Source organism: Homalodisca vitripennis, chromosome 7 (assembly GCF_021130785.1).
Source record: "Homalodisca vitripennis isolate AUS2020 chromosome 7, UT_GWSS_2.1, whole genome shotgun sequence".
In the NCBI taxonomy this organism is placed as follows: Eukaryota; Metazoa; Arthropoda; class Insecta; order Hemiptera; family Cicadellidae; genus Homalodisca; species Homalodisca vitripennis.
Genome location: NC_060213.1, coordinates 83,169,657 through 83,197,495, shown reverse-complemented (window position 1 = coordinate 83,197,495; position 27,839 = coordinate 83,169,657). Strand labels below are relative to the sequence as shown.

The window sequence follows — 27,839 nt, the reverse complement described above, 5'->3', positions numbered from 1 at the left end:
ACAAGGAATTGAATGAAAATAAGAATTGCACAAATTTTAACTATAGAAATATATTTTGTTTACTAAAACATTGTACATAATTTGAAATTAATTAAAATTTGTTATTGTAAATGGTAAAGTTAAATAAAACATTTACTAAAATTGGAATTTGAAATTCTTGCTAAACACAGTTAAATTCTAACTCCGCGCGTGGTGATTGGTCGGTTTAGTTCGTTTGTTTGGTCGCACTGTTATGACAGGTTAGAGGTTATAATTTGTTATTTTAAATGTTTGACTAGCAATACGCGCTGTTTCTTCTCAATCGACTGAATTACGATTGATTGCAGAGTGATTTAAACTAATAATTTACTTAACACTATCAACATTTGTCAATAGTATGACACAACCTAAAAACTCAGTTTCTCAACTTTTGTGTCAATCTAACAATTAATCAATCAATCATAGTTTACGATAATGAAATATCAGTGTACAATTATTTACCTTTATTGTTGTAGTTGTTGTAAATGATGAATCTAAGCACTCCACATTTTCACGAATAAACATAGTTATCTGCTTTATCCCGTGCGGCGGACCCACAGTTATCTGCTTTATCCCGTGCGGCGGACCCACTGGACGGGCATCGTAACGTTACCGGGCATTACACTTTTTCATGAGTGACTCCGAGCCGCAACCTAATTTAAGAAGTTGTCACGTCAAAAATATTTACCTGATGAGTCCTGCTGTGGCAAAGGTTATTGTGTTAGAGGATTTTGGAGAATTTCTAACACCACTCATTGAACGATGTTTTGATAAATTAAATAAAAATCTGTTTTTCTGATATTAACACACAAAAATTATCACAACTGGTTGCTGGGATAAAACACTGTAACATAAAACTCAACGAGCCACACTAGCCTACATGCTTTACAACTCCCAAAGATATGTTAGCTGATTCACAAACAGTCGCTGACTTGACGCATAAGAGCTGTTTAGAAAACTATTACATAATGAAAATCACTCAGACAAAAACAAAAAGTTCCTTTTCAGAATTAATAGTGTTAGAAAAAACTTAAGCACAACAAAAGAAATTCCCATGAAAAAAGGTTGTAACTTCTACCTACATCAGCCTTGACTACTAAAAATAAATTTCACCCACTGATGTCAATAGATAAAGAAGAATCATCCAACGAAACACATACTACTATGCAGTTCGAAAAAAGTTTTTCAGATGTTACACATAATCCTAGGAAAAGAAGAGATTGTAACTTACCTGATGGTAGTAAAAAGATGCAAATAACAGGTGACCTCTTTGCTGGTAGTCAAAGAAAAGGGTTACCAGAGATTGTAGGAAGGTGTAGTAAGAGTTTGATCTATATGGACAGACTTGTAAAATCTGGAGCCACTATTCAAATCTACAATCAAGTTTCTAAATCACTGAATCGATCTTTGATTTTGTTGGCAGGAATAAATTATATTAAAAACAAACACCCTGAAACCATATATAAAAATATGGAACGTATGCTCAAAACTCTCAGTGAAACCAGATCCGTATACATTACAATACATCCTCACTTTGATTTATATCCTGATTATACACTGCACTATAACATAGCCCAGGCGTTAACTATATAAAAAAGCTTGAGGCCAGAATAAAAAATGTCACCCTTCTTGACTTACTGTTTTGAAAGAGGAAATTTCACTGCTCATGGTTTGCACCTTAATTTTAAAGGGAAAAAGAAACTTGCACTTATGATGTAGATTGTCTACAAAAAACAAGTACAATATTGAAGGTAACAGAGTAATCAAAATTGTCTTGACCTTCAAGTTTTCAAGGGAAATTTACAACTGGCTTGGAAGACTTGTCCACACAACCTTTAAGGGTTACTGAGACTCATATGGGTAAAATAATTTGGCATGCTAAGGACAACAAAGGTACAGGATTTGCTAAACAGCATCTCTGCGGAGAGCTCCACCACCATTGTCACATGACAACTTGAGTGACTGTGGTTTTTAAGAGAATCTTCAGGAGACCTTCACCCTGGCACAACACCATAGTAAGCATCTGGCAGTTCAAGAATATGATGCAGGTGCTACTGTATTCATTCTCATTACAAAAAAAAAAAAAAAAAAATAAATAATTGTAACACACCTAGCCTACATGTTCAAAGAAAGATCTTGCAGTGTGCCATTCATACACTTTCATGCAGGCTGATGCAAGTCAAGAACAACCCCTTGTGCTTTGGTACCATCCTTCCTGAGAATATAGGAAAAATTATAATAGAAATGCTATCATACTAATGTACAATACCTCTGTATTTTTGTACAATAAAATAATACTCATATGCCTCTCTAAAAAGACTGAGTCCACATCAACTTCTTCTCCACAATAGCCTCGCTCAAATGCATGTTACAACTAATTTACAGTGGAAGAGTTGGATTTATTATTAGAGCTCATAACTTTTCATGTATTTTGGTGCCCTGTTACATTGCACTGACGTTTAAGTTACTGTTGTTTAAAATTTAATTAGATAGTGAATATTTTTATTCACTTAAAAGTTATATAGACATCAATATTAAAACTAACAGGATTATTCTTAAAATCAATCATCAAGGCATTTCTACATTTTTTATCAATATGAAAAGTAACAATAAAAAACATCCTGGGAGGAGAACAGTATTAACTCAATTAAACTACAATATGTACCAATTTTCACATTTTATTCAATAAAACAATGAAATATGGAAATTTTATTTATTTGTGAGGTGCACTAGTAGCAGAAGACTTGGAGTCCCTCATAGACGCTGATCTACGTCTCTTTATTTCCTCCTGGCGGCGTACCTTCGCCTCCTTTTGCCTCTGTGCCAACAACTTGGCGTACTCAGCAGCTTGCTCTTTCCTCTTCAGGCAACGCTGTTTCTTCAGTGCAAGCCTGTGTCTCTTCCGCTGAAAGGGGAAACATATATTATAGTTTATTCATCAGCAGGCCTGCCTAACAATTTGTTATATACAAGTCCGGAAAGTAGGTACAATTTTGTTTAGACTCCACTTCAGCATTACCCCCATTGACCTATGTTTATGTACACAATCAGTTCAATACATCTTTACTGATACCCTAAGAGTTACATTTGTGTTTCATATTCTCTGATAATGATTACAATGTTTAAGCACTGTTATACCAATACCACATGCAACAGATTTACAAAGGATATACTATGGATGGAATAGTGGTGTAAATCTTCGGTTTATAGTTCAAAATAAAATGGTAGGAATCTGAAGTCAAAGAATTCTACTTTATACATGACATTTTTCAATACAATGCTACTTAGTTGGGGTTGGGAGCAGTCTCATCACATATGGAACAGTCACATTGACACACACTTGTCTCATTACCACTTGTACACTAGTGAAAGCTATATGTTACGCATTTTGAAAATGATAAGTACTGAATATTGTTAACAGTAGAAATTGTCTGGTCTTGCCTCATGCAACTATGAAATATGAGTAAAAAATAACAATACTGTAAAAACATTAATCTTAACAACAAAATTATAAAACTTACGCATTTAAATTGGTCAAAGAGTCGAATCGCTCTAAGAAAAATTGCAACCAATACCATCATATGGTTTCATATACCCCTGAAATTAAAAAGAGGTCCTGATTCTGTAAATGTTTGTACGATGTATGTTCAAAAAGTAGAAGAAATTTACATTTTTGAACAAAATTTATTTATTCCTTTACATTAATGTTGTTACCTTCAAAATAGTCCCTATTAGATAATTATATGCTAATTTTGCAATGGAAATATAATTAATTTAAACTAGAAATGCAAAACCTGAAATAAATATCCACACTTTTGCTCAACTTCTGGCACGATACATGACTAATTCCACTTTAAAAATATCACTGCCCCCCTATCATGTTACATCACAAGTGCGTTAACTAAGAAAACTCTTAACTTCGACTTTAGAATGCCCAGATTAATCTAAAATAGCTCAAGTGTTACTGAAATTGTGGAAGCTGTTCAAAGAAATACATGGAATGTGTTGCATAGAAATTGCAGGCGAAGTACGTAAACAAAATATGTGCAAGTTAAATTCTCAATTTAATTTTGACGTCAATCTTTTTTGATGATTTCTAAATATTATATGTTCTCAGTTTGCAATATCCACACAGACATTCAGGTAATACATGCAAACATATTTATAATTTCATCATATGAACATACAACAAACAATGCAAGTCTTAGACTGCAAATCGAATTTTGTAGTTTATTTATTCAAAATGTATATTTAATAGAGAATTGCAAATATTTAATAAAAGATGGCGTATAAAACAATTAATGAGACAAAAGGTACTGTACCTGGAGGGTAACAGGAGTGATCAGACGCTGGATCTTCGGCGCACGATACCTCTGCTTTGTTTTTCCCTCCTTAAGAGGGAGGGGCCGCTTGATTACAAATTGCCTTACATCATCCTGTTTGGTTAAGTTGAACAGTTTCCTAATCTTAGAAGCACGTTTGGGACCCAATCGACGGGGGATGGTGTTGTCTGTGAGTCCAGGTATTTCCTGTTGACAAAGAATTCTACATCACCACTGTGTAAAATCATTATGGGAACATTTTTCTCAATATTTTTCTAAAAATAGCTGGTACTTACACTACAGAATCAATTTAAACCAAAGGTATTCGGATACGTAACAATACGCAAACAAATATTATAATTCTATCACACAATATACTTGTAAAATAGTCACATCCAAACATAAAATATAACCAATGGCAAAGACTATTGGTTCTAAAGTATTTTTATATTTTACATACAATTATAATCTGCTATGTTTCGGAATGACAATCAACTATTTTTCTACTACTTTAACCCAAACTAATGGAACACATTGAAGGAGAACAGACAATTGGCGGAAATGGCGGAACTGTGAAGAATACGTTTAAATCGCTACCAAGTTGTTTCTCATGTTTCGTGCTAGAACAGTGATTATTTTGCCTATAAACTGTATTAATTATTATCTGCTAATGACTGTAAGTCTCTGTGTCTGATAAATGTAAATAATCTTGGGATTTTAAAAGGGGATTTCACCTATTCTGTCTTCACTAACCTCTGAACATTTGAGCCAAGATAGGCCTTATCCAGCGATCTTTTCATTGCTCCATGTCCATCATTCCTACTGTCGATTGTCTATGCTGTCTGCTGTCACCATAGAGTCTCAACCTCAACCAAAGACATAGAGGATACTTCGACCTGTTGAGTCTACAGGGAGGAATAAGGCTTTGCGTTGGATTGACTCCTGCACTATATAAACTGTCCTATATCGTGACTTATTATACTAATTATGTTATTTATGTTCTATGTCTGTAGTGTTGTAATGTATCTGTAATATATACATATATCTGTAAATATCCTAGTTAAATTTTTAAGTATTATCCTGTTGTCTTTATCTTACTTGTTTATTGTTGTATTACATACAGCATTTGATCTGTACATTACACTTTACCCATACACTCCATCACAACAACATGTCTTGCCCAGAGGTATGCCCAGTTTGCGTTATCCTTGTGACTGATGCTGACAAAGGTAATACAATGTGATGGACCTTGCAATAGATGGTTTCATGCGTCTTGCGCAGGTATATCTCAAACTGAGTACAATAAATTAGCTAAAAATGATAATCGGAAGTGGTCCTGTGGGCGTGATGATTGCATCAATGGTTCTAAACAGCCTCTAAACATTCTACTACGCCAAACTATCGCTGTTGAATGAAAAGATCACGAGCTTGGCAGGCAAAATTGATACACTTACACCTTTGCCAGCTAAGATCGATCAAATAATTGAGCAAGTTGATAGTCTAAATAAAAATCTTGCCTCACTTGATAAACGTGTCTCGGATAATGAGGAAAAAAATTGTTTATTCTTGAGAAATCAATCAAAGATATTCCTAGGACTAACACTAACGATATTGAAGGTGTCGTTGCTGAGGTCAATGAGCGCGCCCGCCGTGCATCAAATGTGATGATATATGGTCTTCCTGAATCTAATAGCCCTGATGTCAAGTTTAGAATTACCCATGACCTTGAGATCGTCACTGAGCTACTCAAGTCTTCACACTCTACTTTCAGCAGCGAGGGGGTTTTAAAAACTTACCGCATTGGCAAAAAGACAAATGATAAACATAGACCCCTCAAAGTAATCTTGAAGAGTGAGCATGATGCTCGCCTTGTGTTGACTAACTTCTCATCTGAAGCTGCGGCAAAGGTTGACCAGATTTTCTCAGCTGTTAAAATTGCTAGGGATCGCACTCCACAGGAACAAAAGTATCTGAAATCTGTGATAGCTGAGCTTGAGGAGAGGAAATCCCGCGGCGAAACAAAACCTGACTATAAAGTACATAAATAATGTCCCACAAATTGTTAAGAATTTTAAAAAAACTAGTAAGGCACAACGGTTCCCCATTGTTTATTTCCTGTTATTTCAAAATGTCAAACGGTCTGAGGAGTAAAATGAACTCATTAACGCAAGGAATAAATACTTCACCCTATGATATTATATCGCTGGTCGAAACCAATCTATCACCTGATATACACGATGCTGAGCTTAATCTTACGGGGTTCCATATCTTCAGGTGTGATAGGTCATCACTTACTAGTGACAAGTCGGGTGGTGGTGGAGTTCTCATAGCCGTACGAAATTGTATTTCTTGTGCACCAGGATTCCCACCAATGTCAATGACATTGAATGTATATTTATCTTTGTGTAAGTTTCCCACCTCCTCAGTACTTTCTGGGAAATGTCTATATACCTCCTAATCAGCCAACCATTAAGTATTCGGATTTTAGAGATGCTATGGATGAGGTCTATAATTCCCTGGGTGAACCTGCAGATGTCATAATAATGGGAGACTTTAATCAGCCTGACACAAAATGGACGCGGCCCGACATTACTTCTGTGTCAAAATACTCTTCCCGTTGTCTGCTTGAACTTATTGGTGCCATATAGCCTGAGACAGTTAAATTATATAACCAACTACCGAGATGTATGTCTTGATCTGATACTCTCTTCAATTGAGACATCTGAAGTTGTGCATGCGCCTGATGTACTGTTGGAGGAAGATAGACACCATCTGCTTTGTCTTTTGAATTTGAAGTGTTGCAACCTTCCACGACTGAAAAGCCAGAAACGGGTGCTTAACTTTCGAAGGTGTGATGTCGATGCAGTTTTCAATGGGCTGCAGGTTCTAAGCTACCCTGCATCAAGTGAGTTTGGCGGATCCTGAGCGGGCTTTCACAAACTTCAGCGACTACCTGGCCTCTTTAGTTAGGGTCAATTACTCCACTCAAAAGAGGTTGGTGGAGCTAGATTCCCCTCCTGGTTCTCTAAAAAATTGAAACTGCTGGTTATCAGGAAGAAACAGTTACATAAAGTCTACAAGCATACAAGGGCGCACATTGATTATGATAATTTTCGGAGAACTAGAAGGGAGTGCAGAGACCTCACCCACGCGTGCTATTCAGAATACATCGGTAAGGTTGAAAATGGTATTCCTAGAGATATTAAGTCCTTTTGGTCTCATGTTGGTAGCCTTAAAAAGTTCTCCTAACGTTCCGACACACATGACTTTTAGACAAAAAGGAAGCTACTGATCCTACTAGCAAGTGTGATTTGTTTGCTCCGGTATTTTTCTTCAGTATTTAGTGATACTACAGTTCCTATTCCTAGATTTGATTATGGTTGGAACCAAACATTATCCAGCTGTTCAATAACAACCTTGGATGTCCAACAGACCCTCGAATCATGGATGCCAGGAAGAGTGCTGGGCCGGATGATATACCACCACGAGTTCTAAAACAGTGTGCTCCAATACTTGCAGTTCATTTAACAATTCTCTTCAGGCCTCTACTTGCTTCTGGAGTCTTTCCATCAAACTTGAAGCAGAGCTATGTAATCCCAATATTTAAGTCTGGAGATAGAGGGAACATAAGAGACTATAGACCCATTGTGATACAGTCTGCTCTCGCTAAGGTGTTTTGAAATGTATCATCTTGAACAATATATATTCTCAACTCAAGAGTCGCATCTGTTTGGAGCAACATGGTTTCTTGAAGGGCCGCTCTACCACAACCAATCTACTGATGTTTCAGGAATATATAATGTCAGCTTTTGCAAATTCCTCACAGGTAGATTTGCATATATCTAGATTTTAGCAAAGCATTTGATAAGATTAATCACAGTCTACTTATATCAAAGCTTGAAGGCTATGGCATTTGGGGACCTCTGCTTCGTTGGATGAGTAGCTATTTGCGGGAACGTACTCTTATAGTCAAGTACGATGGAGGTACGTCCTTGCCATTCCCTGTCCCCTCAGGTGTACCACAGGGATCTCATCTGGGCCCACTGCTTTTTAACCTGTTTATCCAAATGATATTTCTAGTGCAATATCATCGAAGTTTCTTCTGTTTGCTGATGATATTAAGGTTTTCAGCAGGGTTACATCTCCTCATGACCAAGAGGAACTCCAACATTCCCTTGACAGGATAAGTAACTGGTGCAGAGTAAATGCTATGGAGCTTAATATAGCCAAGTGTCTTGTCATCAGCTACACTCGAAGCAACACAGCCAGGCCCTTTGACTATTCTCTAAATGGATCCCCTCTTAAGATAGTAGACAGAGTCAGGGACCTCGGAGTTATTATGACACCCTCCCTAAGCCTTACGAACACATAATGCATGTTACAAATAAGGCCTCTTCTATGCTTGGGTTTATTGCCCGAAACTTGCAAAGACTTCAGATCCCCCTCTACATTGGCTATCCTCTATAAGACTCTTGTGCGTCCTTTGTTGGAGTACTGTTCCGTTGTTTGGTCTCCATATCAAGCAGGCCACATTGTGCTGCTGAACAGAGTACAGGTGCGTTGCTTAAGACTTCTTGGAGTCAAACTGGGATATAATTATCTTGCAACCCCCGTCGCTGAGATTGAGATGCTATATGGACTGCAACCTCTCCAGGAAAGAAGAAAATATATTGATATTTTATTCCTGTACAGGCTAGTGAACGGCTTCCTCGGACTGCCCTCATCTAGTGTCGGATATAGACTTCTCTATACCAAGAGGTACCCGCTCTAAGACACTTTTCTGCAGAAGATTTTAGGCCCACATATTATGCAAATCAAACCATGGAATATGCAGACTTCTAAAACTGGGGTAGCGAGGCAGCGCACATCGACTTTTTTCACGATTCAAAATACACCCTGAAAAACAAATTATTAAATGTAAACACCTAACACATGCTTAAACAGATCCACTTACAGTAACTAACAGCTACGATTGTATTAATTATTGATAGTATATTGTTGAGTTTCTAAATTTTATTAATGTTATAGCATTGGTCAACTATTTATTTATCGTTGCTGTTACTGTATTGTTAATTATTCCTTGTTATTTATTGTTTGTTTTTGTTATTTATATTTATAGTATATCACTCTGTTATTGCCTATGTTGTTCAAGTTAGAGCTTACATAAGACTGTGTATATTGATTATGATTTGTCATCTTGATTGCTAAGTACTTGATTTGTTGAATTACTTTTGTAAAAATGGTGGAACCGTTGAAATAAATAAATAAATAAATAAACAGAATTGCAAGCAAAAAACAATCAAGTAAATCTACGTCTGTGAGCAAATTGCTCATATCAGTAAAAAAAAACCAACCTACCATCACATGACCGTTGGGTAAAATGTTCACACTAACTTAATGATCGATCAGTACCAAACCGAAGACCGCTGCAAACTGATTTTACCCAACATTAAATAGTGGAGGTTAGGGATGAGGATTACATGGACGCTCCACCCTTACTTTCACTAAACAAAGAAGACATTACTGAAAATCTCTCTGTGGTATTTTACTGTGAGAGTGTGGAACAATGTGTTGGAAAGTGTCCGTTGTTCTCCAGTATTTATTTTTTATTATTGTGCAGTTTTTATAATGTAGACTTATTTCAATTATAAAAAAATACACCTCTTAACCCTTTGCGTGCCACGGCGACGATACATCGTCGCCAAAAACCCTTGCTAAAAGTGCCACGGCGACGATCTATCGTCGCCGACTTACTGTGCGAAAAGTGCCAGGCGACGATCCGTCGTCGCCGTCTGTTATCGTAATTTTTAACGCTTTATTTTTCATGAATTCTTTTCACGACCAATATTGTTTTATTTGTTAACTATCCTGCAATAGATAAATAATAGTTCACATAATACTTTATATTAGTGAAGATAAAAAAACACAGAATAATAGAAGCAACAACAGCTGGCGGTGATCAACCGGGCGCGTAACATCGTTGGCGCGTAAACAACTCGCTACGTATAGTATGCGTAATATCTAAAATAATACGTTCGGTCACATGGTTGTGTATACATCGTTTTGAGGTTAGGATCTCTAAAATGATTTTTTTAAATTGATATCTCCCGTGCGTGCGTGTGTGCGCATGCGCACGCGAGCGTGTGTGTGTGTGTGTACATATTTTTTGGGAAAATATGAAGACCATATATTAGATATACTTTAGAACCAAAGGATAAATGTAAGTAATGCATTAATTATTTTTGTTTTAGTGTTGTGTTACTGGTACTGAAAAATGATTTTTTCATTATGTACATAATTTCAAGCATTGTTATGTAACTATAGTAATTATATAAAAAAGTCAACCATTATTTTTTTTCACATTAACAATGTTATAAAGAATATTAAAAAAATTCTTCCCATAGTAAAATTGTTTCTTATTAATTTGTCAAAAAAAATAAAAACTAAAAAATAAAAATTGCTTTATACATTTTTTGGTTTTGACATGCCAAAACTAATATTATTTTATGTTGTTTCATTTGTTTTGTAACATTTTATTGTAATACAATTTTTTACAAACATTTTGATACCTCTTTCATAAAAATAGTATGAAAAATAAAAAAAATATATATTCTTTTTCCGGAAGCCCGGTAATACTTCTTATTATTCCCTGGCATTTTTCGCATATGACTTGCAATATAGTTGCTAGTGCATTTCTTTTGTACTAAATTTTTTGCCTTGTGGCATTCAAAGGGTTAATATTTGATTGTAAAATTCCATCCATCAATTCTAGAATCTGAATTATAGTTGAAGATCAATTAGATTCCAGATTTGACTTCGACACATCACTCTAGAAAACTAAAAGGATAACTTTCTTTCAAGCAATTAAAATTCCAAAATTGTTGCTTTCTGGACATCTCTATGCAAATCTGACAGTCATTATGCATCTATCTAGTATAAATCAGTCCTGTTATATCCTTTCCATAATTACTAATCAATTCGGAAGCAAATTTACTAGTGAACATTTCTAAGTCTACAAGATTAAAAATAAGAATGATTGAATTTTAAATAATAGCTCTATATTTAGTTATAAATTGTTTAAGCGAGAAGGCTCTACTTCAATTATTTATTACAATATGCTGAGATATATATGTTACATCCAGTACAATACTTGTACTTACTACCACTATACTGTCTAGTCAACAATGTACCAAATGTTTACTGAGCAAAGTGCATGGGTAATCACATATGCCCAAATCCATACAGATGGTTATTAATGTACCATTTCCCAGTAGCTGCAAGGCCAAAGCCTTGTGCAATTAAGGGACATGGGGAGGGGAGGGGTAAGCACTAGGTTTACAGTAAACTTACATTCTCTCCTTTGCGCACAATGACCAGAGCCAGCACGCTGAGGTTGGAATCTACAATACAGCCACGCACAGACTTGCGTTTTCTCTCACCGTCACGCCGTGGGCGATAGCATGAGTGGCCCTTGGACAGCAAAAGCCGAACACGACCTGCCATACAATAAAACATGGTAAAACACATTCTTATTTGTGACCAAGAAATGTTAGTCTGGGATAAAATAAACTATTGCTTTGTATCACAAATCGACCCATTGCCAAGTAGATACTTGCCAATAAACCTTGTTTGTGAATTAATATAGCACAAACCGAACATACACAGGTGTTTGAACATACCTGCATACTGCCTGGAATGGTTGTGCATTTTTGGCACATAGAAATTGATTACAAAGTAAATTATACTGTACAAAACATGCAATTTTAAATAGATTGATTGACAAGGAGTCAACGTAGCTAGAAAGTTAGATTAACAAACCAAGAATCACAACAACATAACCAGCCAGTTAATCCCAACTACTTTTGTAGTTTTAACCCTTGATTTTGTTATGGGTTTTAAAAGGTATGCCCTGTTTACTTTCAGGCTGATAACCTTAGACCAACCATCTGACACGTAAAAAGTAGTTACATTAACATCAACTCACAAGATATAATGTCTGACAATATGAGATAACGGAATATTTTAATTTGCACTTCCTAGACCATTTAAAGTAGACAGGAAGAGATAGATGTATCACAACTTGACCTATTGCCAAGTAAAGACTTGCCAACAAACCTAAGTTGTGAATTTTTGTAGCACAAACCGAACATACACAGGTGTTTGAACATACCTGCATACTGCCTGGAATGGTTGTGCAGAAACTTTTCACTTATATTTAAATTAATTAATAAAACATTTATAGTCTTAGCTACAAAATATTGTACAAGTACCACCACAGCATTTGTCTCAAAACATCAGATTCTTAATTTGAACAAGTTTACAAAATTTATGCTTACTTAATTTGTAATATGAGTATTATTAATAAAATATGTAATACTGTACTTTATATTGTGTTTTATTTTTGCCAATTACCGATAAAATGAGAATTTTAATTAGTTCACATTTATTTACTTAAAATTACAATACGTTAACTCTTTAAAAGTTCGCGCTGTTTAATTTAACCCATTGCGGATCACTGACGAGCTGGGCTCGTCACGCAGCTGCCGGGCCTAACGATGACGAGCTCAGGTCGCAAAAGCGGTCTGCTTTTAAATTTACCTCCAAATAGTTCTTTTAATGTTTGATAGATCGGGCGATCGTCTTCACTTGTCTACTAAGAGTGTTTAACAACGGTCTACGTTTAAAGTTTTCAAAAGTTTTATAAATATCCTACAGATCGCAGTTGTATGTCTAAGTTGAAAAATCATTCATATGAGTTTACTCTCTGCTTTTTAGCGCTTCTGATTTCCTCAGTTTTCCTCAGTTGTTATTATAATACTTTTGAGGTTAGTGACACAGAACTAAACAATGCAGACGTACATGTTGGCGGGTTTAGTCTAGACAATGGCCCGGATGTTGTAATCGCTTCGCCGAGCCGCTTTATTTAGACTATGATTCAGACTCATCCCTGCCACCCCGAACCTTGCTCGCGTGTTATCGTTCCTACATCACGGATACCCCAGCAGGCCCATGTTCCATCTGAACGAATACCTTCACAGCTGAATTTTCTAGTATACAATAGCGAGAGATACAATGTGGCGCACCATTGCTTTTCGTGCGACCGCTGACCGTAAATTAATTCGTGCCCGCTGGTGCCCCGCGCGCCAAAACAATACGATCCGCAATGGGTTAACTCTGACGAATTTTGACATACCCAATACATTAGCCGCTTTCTGCTCTGTGTGCATACTCAATACGTTTTATGACACCCAAAAGAAACAAGTAATTAAGTTTAAATAATTCTAATTACATACTACAATGAACACGATTGAACCAATCAATCAAAAATTTTGTATTTACAATTCTCAAATTTAATTTAAAAAAATGACGTTAATCTTTTATTAACGATTTCTTCTTGTTATATGTTCTCAGTGTGTGATATCCACATAGATATTCAGGTAATACATGCAAACATAATTATAATTTCATCATACGAACATACAACAATACCAGGCTCACTCTGGCCATTGTGAATAGAGGCTTGCAAATGTTCACCAGAATATGCAGTAGTATTAATCATCTGATCATACAAAATACACTGCCTGGTAGGTTACAAGAATAAATATAAGTTTTTGGGGCATGAAAAGCTTCTTTAAATTTTTCTCCTTTAAGAGGCAGATGTACTTATCACCAACTGATACACTTATCCTGTTTAGTTAAAATACAGTTTCAAACATCGTCTAGTCATGCCTGTGTGCTATGAACCTAAAACACATGCAGAAACTAATTAAGAAGGTGTTAGGAAGCTTAGAGAGATATTATTACTTCATGCTTTGTATCACAATTTGACCTATTGCCAAGTAGATACTTGCCAATAAACCTTGTTTGTGAATTAATGTAGCACAAACCGAACATACACAGGTGTTTGAACATACCTGCATACTGCCTGGAATGGTTGTGCATGTTTCCATAACAACTTTCTACGGCACTACATATGGATCACCCCAAAACTAAGGATAAGCCATAAGAATAGTTTCTGTTCTAGACTTCATGCATGACCTTAGTAACCCTATTTTGCACCAATGTACTTGAACGCGTCTTCAGTTTCTAAAGAAAAGCAACAACCAAGGAAGTTTTTTTTTTTGTAAGTTGAAGAATAATCAGAATTCACACAATCAAGTTAAGGCTAATGCTTTATTCCATCAAAACTCTTCAGTTTGTTCAGCATTATGAGTAACTTCCGTCAAGAATTGTCAAAAATGGGACACCATCATCTAAAAAAAATGTTTTGATTCCTTAAAACTTATACCAAAATGTATTGTTTCCACTGCTATGGACCTAATCTGTGATGAAGGTACTTCCAAGTGGTAATTAAATCACTTTAAAGTGCTGGGCTGTTTTGAAGCAAAATACATGGTTTCTTAAAAGCCACTTTTTAGATACAAATATACAATCTTTACAAATAAAGATTATGTGTTATATATCATTCTTTTCAGAAAAACATGCTTTAGGAAATAAAGATAATTCAAAACAATTACCACTTTTCTCTAAAAAATTCCTGATGAATAGTAAACATTTTTTTCTTTTTGTTTTATTTTTTAGATGGTGAGGTTGTAAATACGTTTTAACCCTTTGAGCCCCGGACCTAAAAATATATTTCGTGCAAATTTTTACCAAGTCTAGTTTTGCAAGTAACTGTCTAAAAACCCCAAGGCCTTTTCAGTGATTTTGTACGATTTCATTTGAAAAATCATACCATCACTAATATACTAGCTAATGGCCTAAATAATACATTAAAATGTTTGGAATAAGGTACTTTACAAATAAAAAATTCAATAAGGACTAAAAATTTTTATGTATTTTATATATGTAAAATAACGCATATGTTATTTCATTTGTCATGTTATTGCAAACATACAAAAAAAGGTTCAGACAGATTAGTTCAATAATAAATATTTTGTAAAATATTTACAAAAATAGGCCTAGGTTGTGTAATATTATTCTGAGCTGATGTAGATGGTATCTCAGGTGTTAAGTCTTTAGCACTAAATAGGCCTACATTTCTGCCATTGTCACTATCATATATTTAGGATGATACGTAGGATCAAGGTCACTATCATCGTCAAAAATATCAGATAATACCAAATCATCATCTGAAAAGTCAATATTCAATAGTCTGTCAACTTCACTTGAATGTTCTGCTAGGTTTGAGTCACCCATTATTTACAAAATAAAACAATATTTCGTACTGAAACAATAATATAACTGTCTACTCACACAAACGTAACGAACATCAAAATAAACACAGAAGTGGAATAACACAACACAGTCTACTAAACGTAAACAATTACACAGCAGATGCAGATGTTGTTCTTAGTAACAGCTGATCTTCTTACTCTTTCTTTAGGAGTAGTGTAAATATTATTTAGTAACCTTTGACCATGCAATCATATTGTATATGTATGAAAATAACATTATAAGTTCTAAAAACACTGGTATCGCTAAAATTAAACACTTAAGAGCCATTTATAATAACTTATATCATGCCGACGACATATCGTCGACTGGGGTTTTTAGACAGTGAAATTTACCGACAATATACCGGCGGCTGGGGCTCAAAGAGTTAAAACATGGTTATAAATATTTCAAAAAATACAAATTGTTTCAAATTTCATTGTGAACAATAAAAATGTCACTTCAAACCCTTTTGAACAAAAACAACACACAAAATATAAAAACTAAAAAATGTTTCGCACACCAAAATTTTCACAATGGTGGTTTGCAATTCAAAGTAAACACTTCTCAAACAATATTGGTTTGGATGTACATATAACCTCACAAAAGCTAAATGTCTGTTATAATAATTATGAATAGTAAAAAAATCCTATTATGGTCCTTTTGTTTAAACGCATATTTATATTTGACTAAAGAAACTTAGTCAGAGTCAGATTCTGATTGCTGCACTACCCTCTTTCTTCTGCCTCCACCTACAGGCCTCCTGAAGTGCTCTAAGGCACTGTAGCAACTCATAATCAAAGAAAATACACACACAAAAAGCAAGAATCTATCACACAGTGAATAATAACACAAATCAAAACAATACGTCGCGACCCGAACGATAACTAACCTAGACGAAAACTACAACAAAGTACTGTGCGGCGAGAGCGCCAACAGCTGACAAAATCAGCTGACTGTTATTTTTCATTCTACTCAAAGGCTTACGAGATAGAGAAATCTCCTACGTTGTACTATGAAAATCACAGAATAATTAAATGAACCGTTTTACGGCAATTTAACAAAAACGACATGTCGTACAGTGTGATAGTAGCACTTTAAACTGATTCGAACATATCGCACAGTGCGATAGTAGCGCTTAAGAGGGTTAAAAATTAGTGTCATTGCAGTTTCGAACCACATACACAAGGGCACAATACATATGATCTAGAGTAATAGTGGAATGAGGAGTACCTGAATATTCATATTAAGTATATTACGACCTCTTCAGACTTATACTACCACAAAAACAGTCACACAAGATAGTGCTTTGAAAAAAAGAAAAAAGACTGGGGGTATTATATCCCTATTGTTCTTAGGATAAACAATATTTTTAATAACTGGAAATTTTAGCCTGAAAATGCTCTCAAGAACATCAAACCACTCCTTCGAAATGCATGATAATGATAATAATAATAATGGGATGTCCTATCTAACCAACACCACCTAATTTTTTAGTAACAAATGATGATAAGATTATTGAGAAATACATATGCCAGTATCTCAAAATGTTTGTGATAACCCTCTAATCAAACGCTACTACAACCAAGTTGCTGTACATTGACAATTTCACTTAAAAACCATCTAAATAGTGCTATTAGTATTGTAAAAGATATTTACTATTGGTGAGAACACCCTGCTTCATGGGAAATCCTTGTTTGTCATTGCCACCAGATATCCTGACGACATATCCCTTCCATTCATCACCGAGCGGATCAGCCTCTACCTCAGCTCCCATCCTCTTCTCGTAGAACATACGCAGCTTGTGTTCATCAGTGATTTCAAACAGCTTCTGGGTGCCCCCAGGCGGGTAGGAGACGTTGAGCTGAAAACAGAAAACTAATATTATTGAGGAGACACTTATAAGGGCTGTTGGTTACTTAGACTAACTCCAAGTAATATTAAATCTTGGTTCGCTTCCATTATTCAAGACTTGAATAGGCCTTAACACATTTGGTGTGGCGCGTCGGGTATACCCGTCACGCGTGTCTACCGCCGCAGCCTGGTGGCGGGTTTACCCGACGCTTGTCCCCTCCACAGTTACTGGCTCCGTCTGAGCTCGGCTCTTGAATGAGGAGGTTGTTTTCACTGTCAGGCCCTGAGATATTACTCCTCTGTTCTTTGTGCGCGCCAGTCTAGGCTTCCATTTTGATATCAGTGTATTACCTATACTTTATTGTTTACATTGTATTGTGCTGTGTTTAGTGATAAGTTTTTTTATTATTTTGAGTACTTTGTTCATGAATATGGCGGAAACTTCTGGTATACAGAGGCCCTAAAGACTTGAAACTGGGTCAATCCATTTCAAATCACCCAGGTCATGTTGCTCAACATTTTTAATTTGCCTAATTTTTTTATTATGAGTTCCCTATGGGTATACAATCACAAAACACTATTTGAAAAAAATTTTACAAGCCATAGTTTTTTCCTGGTGGCCATTTTAAAATGGCGGTTTTGCAGATTTTAGTAAAATACGTGGGTTGCGAAAAGTTAAATTGCCAAGCTATTTTAAAAGATATCAGAATATCCAAAAACCAGTGTGTTTCAGCATAAAATAATCTTCAATTTGACATTATAATAATGTTTCTTTTGTACAAGAAAGTCAGTCAAACTTGTTCTGCAAAATCTCGGAAGAAAATCATCAATTGCTACTTTTTAAGACCATAAAAGTTTAAGAAGGAAATGAGACTCACTACTAATATTTTATTTCTTTGTTAAAAACTAATATAACTAAACCTACTGAAAAAGTTTTAGCCCTGAGAAATGCTCTCCTTTTTTTTTCTAGAGCTCTTCAAAAATGGCCGAAAGCCTAATAATGTCAATTTTTCTAGGGTTAATAACTAAAAAGGGACTGAATGAAAATAAATGAAAATTTTTACAGAATGTTCTTTATACAAATAGGAATATCTCATAAAAAAATTATGACTGAGACTTAACTACATTTAGAGATATACAGCATTGAATTTCAGTTATAAGCGCTACCCTTTTTCTCGTTTGTGGCGGTACCAAGTTAGCAAACAAGGGCTTGTTGAAATCATTATTTTAACAGTAATCTTATATTTAATGCTCAAAACATTATATTGCCTTATTTAAACCTACTTAGGATTTACAATAAAAATTATTTAAAACCAGAAAAATAATGGTATAAATTGTACTCATAACCACGGTAATTTACCGTGGTAATTTACTTTAGCGATGGAGCAAGCAGCCAGTACAAAAATAAGAAAAACTTCATTAATGTCTGCCTACACAAAAATGATTTCGGTTTAAAAGCAGAATGGAATTTCTTTGCTCATCACATGGGAAGAATTCTTGCGATGGTATTGGGGGGAACCACGAAACGAGAAGTTACACGAGCTTTTACTTACAAGACCTTACACTGAATATATCCTGACTCCACAAGATATGTTCAAATATTGTAGAGAAAATATTACTGGAGTTTAGTATATTTTTGTTCCTTCAGCCGAAATGAAGGAAATGGAAACAAAACTTACAGAGAGATTTGAATGCTGTTTACCAGTGAAAGGAACAAAAAGCTATCACAGATACATCCCCATAAGTGGCAACCAAATAAGATGTTTTGTTACTTCTGCAGGCTCAAACTTTGATGATCATCAAACATCGATACTTTTCACAAATGTATCATCTTTTACGAGTAATGACAATGTTGCTTGTATCTATGATGACAAGTGGTGGCTTGGTAAAATCGAAGACAAAAATGAAGTCAACAATGATGTACTGGTGCATTTCTTTCACCCTTTCTGGACCAAAAACTGCCTTCCAGCTTTCCAAAAATGACACTGCCTGGGTGCCTGCTAAGAAAAGAGTGCAAAAGGTGACTCCACTGGAACTAACAACTGTGTCTGGTAGGATATATGACATAAATGAGAAAAACTATGTAATGAAATATCATCTTTATTTAATTCGCTGATGAAAATTCCAGCCAACAAGTAATTGAAACCAATGTTTTAAATCTAAATGCACAGAAGAACACTATTATGTGGATACTGTATGCAAGTGTAGTACAAAAAATTGTATCAGTAAGTTAAGTTGAAGAATTATAATTCTTACCTATTGTTCTCACTGTGTAAGATTATGAGTTACTATTTTAAAAATATTCCTCAGGTACTAACATATATTTTTACATCATGTATTTTACAAAATGTATTTAATAATATTATATTTTAGAACATAAATTAAAATGCATATACATTTTGACAGTATAATAGATCTAAGCTAATTATTTTTCCTAAGTGCGCAAGTGCTATTTTGTGGTTATGAGTATTGTTTATTTATACCATTATTTTTCTGGTTTTGAATTAATTTTTATTGTAAATCCTAAGTAGGGTTTAAATAAAGGAATATAATGTTTTGAGCATTAAATATAAGTTTATTGTTAACATAATGATTTAAACAAGTCCTTGTTTGCTAACTTGGTACCGCACAAGCGAGAAAAAGGGTAGCGTTTTTAACTGAAATACAATGCTGTATATCTCTAAATGTAGTTAAGTCTCAGTCATAATTTTTTTATGAGATATTTCTATTTGTATAAAGAACATTCTCACTTATTTTCATTTATTTTCATTCAGTCCCTTTTAGTGTTTATTAACCCTAGAAAATTGACATTATTAGGCTTTCGGCCATTTTTAAAAAGCTCTAGAAAAAAAAGGAGAGCATTCTCAGGGCTAAAACTTTTTCAGTAAGGTAGTTATATTAGTTTTCAACAAAGAAATAAATATTAGTAGTGAGTCTCTTTTCCTTCTTAAACTTTTATGGTCTTTAAAAAGTAACAATTGATGGTTTTTCTTCTGAGATTTTGCAGAACAAGTTTGACTGACTTTCTTGCACAAAAGAAACATTATTATAATGTCAAATTGAAGTTCATTTTATGCTGAACACACTGGTTTTTGGATTATTCTGATATCTTTAAAAATAGCTTGGCAATTATACTTTTCGCAAACCACGTATTTTACTAAAATCTGCAAAACCGCCATTTTTAAAAATGGCCGCCAGGACAAAACTATGGCTTGTAAAATTTTTTTTCAAATAGTGTTTTTTGATTGTCTACCCATAGAGAACTCATAATAAAAAAAAAATAGGCAAATTAAAAATGTTGAGCAACATATTTTATTTTTATTGGGTGATTTGAAATGGATTGACCCAACTTAGTACATAAGTTTCTCTTGGTCCAAGAATGCTATTAACAAAAGGTCCTAAGGGCAGTCCGTCTGCTTTGTCAGTGGGATAACTCTTTTGTAACGTTCTGTCTGGTACATCAATACTCCATTGTATTAGTTTCATAAATATTTTGGTATTGTTAATTACATCATATAAAATAACATGTTTAAATTTTTATCCAAGACAAAGAGTAATAATATGAAAGAGAGAATACAATGATTATAACATAATGTTGATAATTCAAGAATGCATTCTTTGTTTGAAGTATGTTATTGATGATGTTAATGTCGAAACCACTAGTATCTGTAATCAGATCCTCTATAATTTTGATATGACCCTGGTCATCAGTATGGGCTTCAATGGTGCCATCCTGAACTTCTGGCTAAAAAAGAAAAACATCCCTCAAGATAGTACCAAAATTCAAGCTCATGTAAGTACTCGTAAAGGTTATCTATTAACTTTGGTACTACTAGTGACATATTAGTGATAACCCAAACTAAACCTAGTTATATCGCGAAATAACAAATAATAAATGGGGAAAAAGTGGCCTCCTTTTCGCTGACTTCACTTCCTTTTGGGAGACAGAAAACAAGAATCGATTATCATAATGACATGTAATTTTCACAGTAAGTCAAATAAAGTCTGTTCTTTCTGATAATTTAGTTTTTTAAGGTCCCAGGATAAAACTCTTCTAAACGAAGTGGCCTCCTTATAATACCAAAGTTTATAGGCCTATCTGCAAGACACAAGTGCCTCTGTCCATCAGTGCAGTCTACAGCAGCACCTTCAGTGCTATCCAGAAGTGATGGCAACAAAAAAAATCCCTCACGATAGTGCCCATCACTTAAATATCAAATTCTAGAGGATCTGATTACGAATCCCTCCAGCCATTACTACTAAGAAACACAACTTTGAAAAATCAAATAAATATTGTAAATTCATCTTAAACAAAAATTCCTATCTTGCCAGAAAAGTAGTTTCACCTTAAATTTTGCAAAATTCTTTGTGATTTTCATCTCCTAAAACTAAGGTTAATCTTTTGTTCAGGAGAACAATTGCAATTGGTTCTTAATGTGAATCTAGTTACCAGTGTAGATAAGATAATTTTAAAATACTGTAATGCAAACAAACATACATTAACCTAATAATAAATAATCAAAATAATGTAACCACAACATTCCAAGTGTGTACGTAATATTAAATATTCTACTTATTTTATACTTATAAACAACCTACTTCTCTAATCAGATATAAATATCTTTTCTCTGTTTAGAAATAAATTAACACAAGGAATTCATACTCGTCCACAGTAAAACACTACGATCAATTAAAAAGGAATAAATGGTACTTTGGGATTATACCGACCACACCCAGACATGAATCGTTATTTGACATTTTGCTTCTACTGATTACTAGATTAGCGTAGAACAATATTTCGTCAATATAAAACAGGAATTGTCTTATCGCAAACCCCTCCCCATCCTCAGACAGAGGTCAAAGTCGAACGGTCTAGTAGATAACGTGATTGCAGAGTCTCGCCGCCCGTTCAGCTGGTTCGTCGCTTTGTTGTACTTCCGTGTTTTACCTCTACATTTCTCCAAACACAAAAATTCAACAAAAACAAACATTACTAAACTCTTTATTGAAAAAACACTCAAAACTTGTTTTTATTCTTGATCACACTCCGCCACCCAAAATGCGAGTGCCTGCCGAAGCCCGCGCTGATGTCGACGAAAGAAAAACATGCCTCGAGATAGTACCTATCAGTAAAATATCAAATTCTAGAGGGGCTGATCAGAAATATAAATTGAATTGTAATGGAAAGGCAATAATGTACCGTGCAAATCATGTGATGCCGCGCGGCCTGCCGTAATCGGGATTCTCGAGAAAGATAAGATAACAGCGACAACGATACCGATCACAATACCTGGAAACACTTGTAAGTTTGTAATTTTATAATTAAACAGTTTTTTTTTCGTTCTATCATGTTTGTTTCTATAAATTTATATTGTTGCGTTCTTCATACTGGTGTGGTCGGTATAATCCCAAAGTACCGAATAAATTAATTTCCTAATATTTTATCTGCTCACGTCAAATAACAGCACAATCAAACATATACAATAATTTCAAAACTAATTGACAGTATTAGAGTTAACCCATTGCGGATCACTGACGAGCTGGGCTTGTCACGCAGCGGCCGGGCCTAACGGCACGATGACGAGCTCAGGTCAAAAAAGCGGTCTGCTTTTAAATTTCCCTCCAAATAGTTCTTTTAATGTCTGATAGATCGGGCGATCGTCTTCACTTGTCTACTAAGAGTGTTTAACAACGGTCTACGTTTAGAGTTTTCAAAAGTTTTATAAATATCCTACAGATCGCAGTTGTATGTCTAAGTTGAAAAATCATTCATATGAGTTTACTCTCTGCTTTTTAGCGCTTCTGATTGGGTTTTTTCCTCAGTTGTTATTATAATACTTTTGAGGTTAGTGACACAGAACTAAACGACGCAGACGTACATGTTGGCGGGTTTAGTCTAGACATTGGCCCGGATGTTGTAATCGCTTCGCCCAAGCCGCTTTATTTATACTATGATTCAGACATCATCCCTGCTACCCCGGAACCTTGCTCACGTGTTATCGTTCCTACATCACGGATACCCCAGCAGGCACATGTTCCATCTGAACGAATACCTTCACAGCTGAATTTTCTAGTATACAATAGCGAGCGATACAATGTGGCGCACCATTACTGTTCGTGCGGCCGCTGACCGTAAATTAATTCGTGCCCGCTGGTGCCCCGTGCGCCAAAACAATACGATCCGCAATGGGTTAATGCAACGTGGTAGTTGAGTAAAAGATGCCATGGTTATCCACAAGGCAGTGAAGGTTACTGCATGGGACATCTGGTGCTGTAGTAAAGTGTTCTAACCATAGAACACACAGATAAAACACTGAACATTTTACCCTGGTAACATACTAATATTACAACAAGAATAGCTATTCCTAACATGAAAGAGTATTAGGGAACCACATATAATTTATCATTAACAAAAACAAGTACAAAATTATGTAGCATAACTCATCATAATTATTAATCTTGAAAACATAAATTTTCCTACATTTCAATACTTATATAGCCTATTCAAAGTTAAAAGCAATTTTCTTCTCTTTGAAAAAAATTATATTTTATTTATCAACAACACATTCTGTATTGTGAACACCCCTACTGTTATAAATATTTAATTATGAATATGTAGTAGAATTATAAATATAGTTATACATATACTAGGTCTAAACTAAAAATCTTACTTGGTCACTGCCGCTTCTGTAGTGTTAACCCACAAAATTACACTTTATTTTATAAACTTTGTATTTTTCATATACTTAAGTTAGTTATATCTATGGTTTTCTAAAACTACATCGTATTTCCCATTACTTATAAACCACAAATTTATAAATTTTGATACCATTACAAGCTTTCAAACCCATTTTATATATTACTGAATGAAATTTTTTTGCAAAAGTTTTCAATAATGGTAAAATGTAACTTTTTTACTTTTCAAAAAATAATTTATGGAAATTATTTCATTGGTGCTGTACAGTTTATTTCATTCTGAGTAAGAAAATATGCAAGATAACATGTATTCATGGACAATTGTATTAACAAAACTTGTTTTACCAAAGTCTTACTAAACACTTGATTTTCAGAATTTATTCGCATCGCTGCTTTTTGTTGTATAGCTTTATGATGTTTTCATAAATGGGTAATTCTAAGCAATATATGGGTCAACCTCGATTTTTCTCATATTACAATATAATGTTCCAATAGTCAATTAGAAAAGGAAATGACTAGAATTTCTTGCCGGAAAGCAGTTATAGGGAGCAGGCAACCGCCAGACGGTCATATATTGCTTAGAGTTACCTATTAGTGATCAGGGGCACTGACGTGATCTGGGCTTCAAATTTGGAACTACTCGAGTTAATTTTTTTTTCTAAAAGAGCAAGCAGCGCGAAGCGCTGCGCAGCGGGCAGGCATCGTGCGTGATCCTTTTTTTATTAAAAATTTCTGATAAATTGTTATTGCATATTACAATATAATGTAGGTAATGTATGTAAAACAATTTTAAACACATAATTACATGCTGGAAAGCAAAGTAAACCAATATAATCCGCCCAATACAAAATCTCCGTAAAAATCTGGTAAAGGAATCTGTGTCATTCCTTTGGCCTGAATCAATTCAGTAGAGACGAAGATCACGCACAATGTTTGCCCGCTGCGCAGCGCTTCGCGCTGCTTGCTCTTTTAGAAAAAAAATTAACTCGAGTAGTTCCAAATTTGAAGCCCAGATCACGTCAGTGCCCCTGATCACTAATAGGTAATTCTCGCGGTTGCCTGCTCCCTATAAATGCTTTCCAGCAAGAAATTCTAGTCATTTCCTTTTCTAATTGACTATTGGAACATTATATTGTAATATGAGAAAAATCGAGGGTTGACCCATATATTGCTTAGAATTACCCATAAATGTGTATAATATTTATGTTTTTCTGAAACCAGATTAAATTTGACACAGAATGGCTATCTCACTTTTAACCCTTTGAACCCCAGGCGACGAAATATCGTCGCCGAGAAGATATGCGAAGATCCCCGCGGCGACGATGTATCGTCGCCAATGAAGTTGCGAGAATCCCCGGGCGACGTAATATCGTCGCCCATGGTATATGCGTTTAATACATATTTATTTGAAATCGTAAAATACTTATTTTATGAGTATTAATACATATTTATATGTATTTTATTAAAATACTAATTTTTTTTATTTATTTATTTACTAATTTATTTATTTAGGTAATATCAGTGATTTTTGTGTTGTACGCCTAGAGGTTTTTACAAGTCACATACTTTTATATAAAAATTCAAAAAAAGTTTATTTTTAGAGATATCAATATAATTTTTTTTGTACATACACAAAACTAAATTTAGAAAAATAAAATGTGGGTGCCCATAGTAAAAATATTTCTTATTTTTTAATTTAAAAAATCTTAAAATCAATTTTTTTTTGCCTAAAAATCTATATACATATATTTTAAAATTATTTTAATGCTGTTAAAACATTTTTTTATATACTTCAGACTAATCTTTTTTCTGTGTATACAATTTCATTCTGGACATTTTGGTGTGTAATACAAGACAATAGCATAAAAAATAGCAAAAAGTATTAATTTTTTTACAAACAGTATGCAAAACACAGCTGTTTTTGCTCCGGGGATTCTCGGTAGTTCTTAGGTCAAATGATTTTGGTACGTTTTTTCCACCATCAATATTTTGGTCTGGGGTTCAAAGGGTTAAATATTTCTCACTATAACTTAATTTGCTAGGTATGGTCCCCACCAAATTTAAGAAATATTTTTCGTAAATTTTATATTTGATTTAAAAGTTTTTAATAAAAAATGTTGGGTAGGGTACGATAAGCGGACCCAGGTTTTTTATATCGAAGAATGTGATCATCGATACCTATATTTACATCTCAAATCCTACACTACCATAAAAGTATCTATAGTCCTCAATAACAATCATGTTTTAAAATAAAATATGAATTTAATGGGTAGGGTGCGATAAGCGGACCCGGTTTTTTATATCGAAGAATATAGTCATCGATACCTAATATTCACATCTCAAATCCTAGACTATAAATCAATATAAAAGTACCTATAGTCCTCAATAACAATCATATGTTTTAAATTAAAATATGAATTTAATATTTACAGTGATCAAACAAATTATTATAACCAAAATTAGGAAAACTGAAGACAACCATATTAATTACTCCTCTCACAGTTACAGTGGTTTCTTTCCCACAAATTTCACATAATAGGTTTTTCGGTACGAGTCCAACATGTTGAAGCCACGGAAAAAAAAACGTCGTGTAGTTTTCGAAGATTGACTGCCATTTTTAATAATCAGAATTACTTATGTAAAATTGAAATATTATCCTACGTGTATTATTTTAGAGTGTTTACAGCTGTTGATATAGATTATTTGTTAATAGTTCACCGGGTCCGCTTATCATACCCTACCCCAATTTTACAATATAGTGTAATTCTGTTTCATCCCCAACACAAAAATATATACTTTCATATATATTTCTGTTATTTTATATATTTAATCAATTTTTTTAAACCCTTGCGCGAAGCTCTAAAACAGCCCGACACTACAGGATGAAATTACCGCCAGATCTAAGGTTAAGATGGAGGATAGAAGTAGAGAAAAGTAACAGAGGTGGGGGAATGTATATTGAATTGACCAATTGGTTCCCAACTAAGATTTGATTATGTGAAATGGAATACCCTCTAGAAGATGAGGGTTACCAAACTGTATTGAAAACAACCAAGTACCATGCTAATATAAAGCAATTTTGGGGATAACTAAGCAGTTGAAGGCTCAAATATCCCAATGGCTTACTTTCAGAATTATGGTTAATTTCTCTCTAGTTTATATTGATTACCGAACAGGCTAATAATGCAATTACTATAAACTATCAATAAGTCAAAAGATAATTAATAGAAATCTTAATATATTGTGTCCCTATAGAACACGTGTAAATTCAACTGCTTGGTTATACGATAAGCGGCATTGTGTAAGCTAAATAGGTTTACGAAGGAGTACAGAAATTGCTAATAATTACTAACATAAATAGGATTAGTACTGAAGTACTCACCTTCATTTTCTAATTAGAACAATTGAATCTTTTCTTTACTTTTTCTCACCGACCAAACTACTATAACCCAGAATTACAGTAGCCATCAAAATGGACAAGGAGAATCGTCACTCGAGGAGAGAAGAAGACAAAGAAAACTTCCGGTGGATTTACAAATCACATTTTTAAAATCTATAATAAATATTCAAGATACTGTGCAAAATGTAATCAAAGTATACCCGAGATGAAAGAAACTTCAATTCGAAAAGGCTCAGATAATTTAGTTATATCTTTAGACCCTCAAGAAATGGTCGTAGTATCGAATCGTTACAGATTATTTATTGTACGTAAGGAAAAGTTAGAATATTGTGGTT

The 27,839-nt window shown here is 34.4% G+C and overlaps 1 protein-coding gene across 1 annotated transcript; it reads right to left on the bottom strand.

The window, feature by feature from the left end:
* Positions 1–2,680: 2,680 nt before the first annotated feature.
* Positions 2,681–27,628, bottom strand: LOC124366012 (40S ribosomal protein S6-like). The gene is made up of 5 exons (XM_046822203.1): positions 27,487–27,628; positions 17,214–17,418; positions 11,691–11,836; positions 4,341–4,547; positions 2,681–2,923 (listed from the first exon to the last, which is right to left on the bottom strand). The coding sequence occupies exons 1-5, from the start codon at positions 27,490–27,492 to the stop codon at positions 2,732–2,734; spliced, it is 756 nt and encodes a 251-aa protein (XP_046678159.1). The 5' UTR covers positions 27,493–27,628; the 3' UTR covers positions 2,681–2,731.
* Between the last annotated feature and the right edge of the window lie 211 nt (positions 27,629–27,839).

Bases quoted from the DNA above. Each gene is read 5' to 3' on its own strand.
- LOC124366012 (XM_046822203.1), bottom strand. The intron at 11,837-17,213 runs GTAAATATCTTT...ATTGTATGGCAG, and splicing joins GCAGGGTGTTCTCACCAATA to GTCGTGTTCGGCTTTTGCTG. The intron at 4,548-11,690 runs GTAAGTTTACTG...CTTTGTCAACAG, and splicing joins TTGTGCGCAAAGGAGAGAAT to GAAATACCTGGACTCACAGA.